This window comes from Bison bison, unplaced genomic scaffold (assembly GCF_000754665.1).
Source record: "Bison bison bison isolate TAMUID 2011002044 unplaced genomic scaffold, Bison_UMD1.0 scf7180017864213, whole genome shotgun sequence".
NCBI classification, from domain to species: Eukaryota; Metazoa; Chordata; class Mammalia; order Artiodactyla; family Bovidae; genus Bison; species Bison bison.
The window spans coordinates 697,025-703,696 of NW_011494785.1; the positions used below are offsets into that span (position 1 = coordinate 697,025).

At 56.0% G+C, this 6,672-nt stretch overlaps 1 protein-coding gene across 1 annotated transcript in view; it reads left to right on the top strand.

Moving 5' to 3' along the window:
* Positions 1-56: 56 nt before the first annotated feature.
* The window catches only part of TNFRSF1A (tumor necrosis factor receptor superfamily, member 1A), a 12,373-nt gene continuing 5,757 nt past the window's right edge, over positions 57-6,672 (top strand). The window contains exon 1 of the mRNA XM_010845199.1: positions 57-367. Coding sequence (XP_010843501.1) covers positions 329-367 — 39 coding nt within the window. The 5' untranslated portion in view covers positions 57-328. The remainder of the gene's footprint in view (positions 368-6,672) is intronic.

Genomic DNA, 6,672 nt, shown 5'->3' on the forward strand with positions numbered 1-6,672 from the left:
CCCCCCCTTCCTCCCGCCTCCTCCCGCCTCCACCCCAGGCTCTTCCTGTCCTAAGTTGCAATACCCCATCTGCCTCTCTCCCTTCCCCTCCCACCTCCTCTCAGCTCAAGTTTTCTCGGAGCTCTCCGGGCTCTGGGCCGCAGGGCTGGCCTTCCGGGTTTGAGGTCCTCCGGATTGGGCTGTGTCCCCGCCCCAGTCTCAACCCTCCACTCCCCGACCCGAGGCCCGGGCTCCACTGGGCATACGCGAGGACCGTGTTGCTGCCACTGTCGCGGGCCGCCACTGCCCCAGCCCTGATGGGGGATTGAGAGGCCACAGCTGGCCGGACATGGGCCTCCCCACCGTGCCTGGCCTGCTGCTGCCACTGGTGAGACGGGGAGGGGCCCAGGGAGGAGTGGGCAGGCGGGCGAGGGGCGCCTGGGGCTGGAAAGGGTGGAGGGCCGGGCCGAGCCTCAGGCCTGCGCGGGCCTGCCCTCACACACTGCCCCATTCACCCGCGGCCCAGAGCTGGGGACAAGCTTGGAATGCCAGGAGGGAAATGGACCCAGGCCTGGGCAGGCTGGGAATGTGGCGGCAGGTGCCCACAGGGTAAGGAGAGGCAGTTTGATAGGAAATCGAAAGCAATGGGAAAAAGAAGGTGGGTCCTCTCAGAATCTGGATGGTTCTGCCCGGCACGTCGTTGTGTTGGGCCGCAGAGAGGCTAGGCTACCTGGGCGCCGGGCTGAGAATGGAAAGCAGGGGCTGGACGCCGCTCGTGAAGTGGGGAAACTGAGTCCAGGAGAGGCCCTGGGCTGGGGGCGGTGGGCTTGGGATGCTATGTTGGGGGCATTTGGGAAGGGAGCGGGTAACTACATAGGGGCTGGAGATCCCGTGGCCTCCCCAGCCCCAGGCCTCCCGGCCCCCTGGGGGGCACCCTTCACCCTTGGTCTGTGGCCTCTGGCTGTCGGACTGACCCCCCTCCAAGGCCGCAGAACCCCAGGGCCTGTCCCCTGGCCCCCTCCCCCGACCCCAGCAACAGATCACTTGCTTTCTTCTTCCACAGCTCAGTTTGGGGAAGTTGGTAGACACTTGTTTTCGTCACTGGAAAATGTCCCTTTCTCTTGCCTCAGCCTTCTTTCAGTGGATCCTTGACACCCCCCCTCCCCGCCCCCCGCAGTGGTTGGGGGCAGAGACCCAGCCCCTCGCCTCTGCCTAGTTGGGGGGCTGCGTTGGCCGCTTTCTCCTGGTTCACTCTTCCTCTGCCCAGTCGCCCCTCCCCACTTTGACTCCCCCAACCTCTTCTCCCCCTACCCTCCTCCCGCCAGCATCTCCTGCTGTGCGCCCTAATCATTCCTTCTTTTCTGTCCAGTCTCCCCACCAGTCAGACTCCTCGGAGCCTCCTTTTTGAAACTTTCTCTCCGGTTCCTCCCTCTTCTCTGCTCTGGTCCACCTTTCCCGACACTAGTTCCTCACGAAGCATCCCCGCCCCGCCCCCCCATCTCCTTCGTCCATTCTTCCACACCCCCAAGTCCACCTTTCCCTTCTTTCCTGGCTGTTCTCACAGGCTCCCCCCATTTCCCTCTGCAGCCTTCCTGACTCCTCTTCTCTCCTGGGGCAAACCACCCGATCCAGTCCTGTCTCCCTCAGGTACTAGCTGTCTGGACTTGAATGGGTTACATAACCCTCCACGTCTTGCTTCTTTATCTCTAAGATAGACAGAATAGTCACCACCTCATAATGTCGTTGTTTTGGTTTGTTTTGTATTTAATTTAATTTTATTATTGGGGTATAATTGCTTTACAGTTTGTCTTAGTTTCTGCCGCATAGTGTCGTTTCAAAGATGACATAGATGGATATAGATCAGGTATTTCATTCCTTTATGCCTGCTTGGTGCTGGATACTGTTTTAGGTGCTGGTAGTGAACATAGTCTTTGCCTTCACGGGATTTCTGATCTAGTGGAGGAACAGAGTATGGCAAACGGAAAGCACTCAATATTAATGAGAGCTTTTCTATTGTTAGTAGTAATAGTGTGTGTGTGTGTGTGTTGCTTAGTCATGTCCAGCTCTTTGTGACCCCATGGACTGTAGCCCGCCAGGCTTCTCTGTCCATGGAATTTCCCAGGCAGGAATTCTGGAGTGGGTGGCCACTGCCTTCTCCAGGGGATCTTTGGGATCCAGGGGATCTTTGGGATCCAGGGATGGAACCCGGGTCTCCTGCATTGCATGCAGATTCTTTACTGTCTGAGTCACCAGGGAAGCCAGTAGTGGTGGTTATTGCTCAGTGGCTTCTGCATTTGGAAAATAGAGATACAGGGGGCCTGGAAAGATAAAGAAAGGTGTCAGGTGCCTGGGGTTGCGGCTGATCCAGCCCAGGTTGGGGTGTGACAGCTAAGGGAACAAGCTTAGCCTGGAACTGAAGGGGACAAAGGAGGCGTGCGGTGCTGGGTAAGGCTTCCCTGGGCCAGTCAATGAGCAGTGCAGGGAATACTGTGTGTGTGAGGGGAGACAGGGTGGTGGAGGTGGGAAGAATGCAGGAGACACTGTGAAGGAGCACACGAGATCTTACTGCACCCAAAGAGCTTACAATCTTGTAGCCAAGACAGCTTACAGAAAAACAAATTATTTTAACGATCTCGGGGAAAACGCCCACAAAAGTGTGATGTGGTGCCCTGGAACACCAATGGGAGGCAGAACCAGGAGCGGGGTGAGTGCTGTCCTGTCTGCGGATCAGTGCCCAGCTCCCTCCCCAGTCACCCATCTCTGACCTAACTAACAAGTCTTTTGTGTCTTCATCTCATCTTCCCTGGCATTCCTCTGGGACCTGCACCTCAAAGGTGCTCCTCCCCGGTTTGTTGAATGAATAAAGGATGGAATGAGGGAGGGAACGCCTCCTGGAAATTGGGTTTTGGAGCTGAGATTTGAAGTCACAGACAAGCAGGAGGCTGAAAAAAGGGACACTGGTCCGAGGGAGACTTTGGGCTTTTTGGTGATGCTAGTGGTAAAGAACCTGCCTGCCAGTGCAAGAGACACAAGAGACACAGGCTCGCTCCCTGGGTTGGAAAGATCTCCTGGAGGAAGAGGAAATGGCAACCCGCTCCAGTATTCTTGCCTGGAAAATCCCATGGACAGAGGAGCCTGGTGGGCCACAGTTCATGGGGTCGCAAAGAGTCAGACACGACTGAAGCGACTTAGCACACACGGCCTGGAGGAACAGAACAATGGGGTTGTGTGTTGGAGGCTGGTGGTGGCAAGAAGCTCAGTGTCTTGACTGTTAGGGGTAAGACTCTGTTGAGGTACAAAAAAAGTGAGAGGGGCTCCCCTGGTGTTCCAGAGGCTAAGACTCTTGAGCTGTCAATGCTGGGGCCCTGGGTTTGATCCCTGGTTGGGGAACTAGATCCCACATGCCACAACTAAGACCCTGCACAGCAAAATAAATAAATAAAAATAAATAGTAAAAAGAAAAAGAAAAAGTGAGAAATAGAAAATTGAAGGAAGTAGGGGAAGGGACAGAGAGAGAATCTTGACTGTGATCCCTGGTAGAGGAATTCCGTTCATTCATTCATTTCTTCATAAATGATTCTCTCAGGTCCGCTGTGTCCAGGAATGTGTCCAGAATAGTAGCAGGTACCTCTTCAAGTTCTCATTCAGGGAAGGAAGGAGTGACCTACGGAAATGATGTTCAGGGTCAGGCGAGAAAGATTCCTACACCTGTGGGTGCAAGTTGAAGCTTGAATGCAGATAAGCAAGGGTGTAGGCTGGACTGGAGCAGGGAATAGGCGAGAAGACAGTGGCAACAATCTGGGAGTGAGGCATCCCATGGAGAGGGCTGAGAGATGACGGAGGAGGTCTGGCAAGATGGACTACGGACCCGGATTGTGGCATGGGAGGGATGGGGACCCTGAGGAGAGAAGGGTGGCCAAGACAAGTTGATGCTGTGATATCTGTCTGGTCGATGGGTTTTGTTTGGGGGCATGTAGAAGGTCTGGGAATTCGCCAAGTGAAGTGCGTATCTGACAGGCTCAAGCAGAGGTTCTCACACCCTTATCAGCCTCGTGTTCAGGCAGAAATGTTCAGACTCTTATCTGTAAGCGCTGCCTTCACTCACCAGGGATACTCAAAAGGAGTGGAAGGCTTGCCAGAGTCTCCTGTGAGACCGTGCAAGTGGCTGTGCGAGTGTGTGGGAAGGAGGGAGGAGTTTTCCCCTGGAGATAAATATATTCCTACAGCCCAGCACTGACTCCCATCTTCCCACTTTGGTTATCACTGGCTTTTACTGGAGTGGAAGAGAGATAGTCATGAAATCAATCAATCAAACCACATTTATTTTGCCCCTATATTTCTGTGTGCGGGGGATTAGACAGTATCTCTGACCAAAACACTTTCAGATCTCTCATCGCATAGTTTATGGTCTACTTGGGGAGATTATTATCTAGTCACCCAAAGCTGTTATGTTATGGTAAGAGCCCAAAATAGATATAATAAATTCATGGTTTTAAAGTTCACAGGGTGGGGTTTGCATGGGATATGCTGGAAGGGGGGAAGCCTCGCTGATGGGGGGCTTCAGGGGAGGGAGGCCGGGCCTCAGCAGAGCCTTGGAGGAGAAGCTGTCTTAAGCTCCCCAAAGATTTTGACATCAAATGAACAAAACAGACTTTAATGAACAAGTGAATGGGGGATGGAGAGTGAGGCGGCTGGTCAGAGCGAGACCACAGGGTCTCGCTCTGCTGTCAGCTCTTCCACCCCCACGCTGCAGGCCCAGCGCAGGAAGTCGCACTTAAAAGCCTCCCCAGGCGGAAGTTGTGGGGGAGTTGGAGGGGTGCTGGGCCACCTCCTCAACTGTCTCTCCACAGGCACCCCAGCTTCCTGCCTTTGCCCTGCTCCAGGCCACAGACACTCAGGTTGACTGGGGTCTGGGCGCTCAAAGCTCACCCTCTGTTTCTACTGTTTTACTGCAAGCCTTCCAATGTAGGAGACATAAGAAATACGGGTTCAATCCCTGGGTCCGGACGATCCTCTGCAGGAGGGCATGGCAACCCACTCCAGTGTTCTTGCTGGAGAGTCCCATGGACAGAGGAGCCTGGCAGGCTACTGTTCATAGGGTCTCAAAGAGTCAGACAAGACTGAAGCAACTTAGCACAACACACACTGCAAGATGCAGTGGCTAAAGATGTGCTCGGTGCCAAGGGATGGTGCCCACTAGTGGGGGGACCTGAGGCCCTGGCTCCTAGGTTCCAAGTGGGCTGGCTGGGGGTGCAGGTGGGGACTAGGGGGGCCCCCCTGGGGACATGATGCTGGTTGTCTTCCATCCCTGCTTACTTGCTCCCTCCCTCATGGAACTGGGCGTTCAGGGCTCTGGAGTTTTTCTTGTGCAGCCTGTGGGCTTGCGGGAGGAGCTGAAGAGCCTCAGAACTGGCCTTGTTTCCTAAGGATTGTTCAAGGACCCCAGGGAGGTCCCCAAGCCCAACCCAGCTGGCCAGAACCAGCTGAGCTGTGGGAAGGCAGTGAACTCAGCTGGGAGGGCAGCCTTGGTTCGCTCCCTTCTGGACATAGGGCGCTCCCTTCTGGAGCTAGGGCAGGTCAGGGGGCCCTCGTTGTCGGGGGACAGGCAGAGCTGGGAGGAGGAGGGGTCTGGGTGAGGCTGAGTCTAAAGGAAGGATGCTGAGGGGTGGGAAGGAGCTGAGTGGCCCTCCGGGAGGGGGAGGGGCGGGTAGTGACCTGAGAGGGGGAAGCCCGAGGTCACCGGAGACTTCCCTTTGGGATGGAATGGGATAGGGAGCCATTTCCCGAAAAAGTGGGCCAAGAGGGACTGAGACCCATGGCCTGGCTGTTTGAAGGAGGAGGGGAGGAAGGGGGGCGCTGCGTGGGGATAGAGCCTGGCCCCCAGGAGGAGGGAATCAGATGGGGTCCAGATTGCCTGCGGGGTCCTGGTCCCATCAGCCTTTCAGCTGACTCATGACCCTTGAGGAGCCGGGGGAAGCGACGGGTCCCCTCTCCCTCCCCTGGATTCCCTCCCTCCCTCTGGCCTGAGTCACTGGGCGGAGCTGCTGGGAAAAGATTTCCCTTTCCCGGATCTGAGTTAACCCCCAAATTGCTGGGGATTGCAGCACGAGGCATGTGGCCTGAGAAAGCCTCTTTCCCTCCTTCTTGGGAAGCTGATTTCCTCATCAACCCACAGTCCCTGGAAAGCTGCATCCCCACCCCCTCAAACCCTGGCCCAGACCTGGACCCCCGCCCCCATTCTTTTTCCTGATGCTGTCTCTGCAAGTTGGCTCTGCTTCCAGCCGCCTGGAATGTAGTTCCAAGGTCCCGTGACCTTAGATGCTATGAGGCCTTCTTCGGGAAAGGAACTGCACATACAGGATTGGGAAGCCCTTCCCATAAACATCCCCAAACTCTTCCTGTTGCCCTGGAAGCCCCAGGCCTGTTGTCAGGGGCTGTGGCACGGGGCTGGGGTGGCTAGGGAAGGGTGCTGGCCCTGGGTAGGGGAGGCGCCCTACAGGATTGCTGCTGGGTTTCTGAGTATAGCTTCCTTTGGCTGGCGCTGGGGCTGGGGCTGGGGCTTCTAACTGCTGCAGCGACACCCAGCGGGGAGCTGGGTGGTGACCTGCCTATAGCTTACCTGCTCTGGGCTGCCAAGCCCTCCTGTCCTGGCTGGGGTCTCTGGGCTCTGATTAGCCTGTTGCTCTCAAAGTT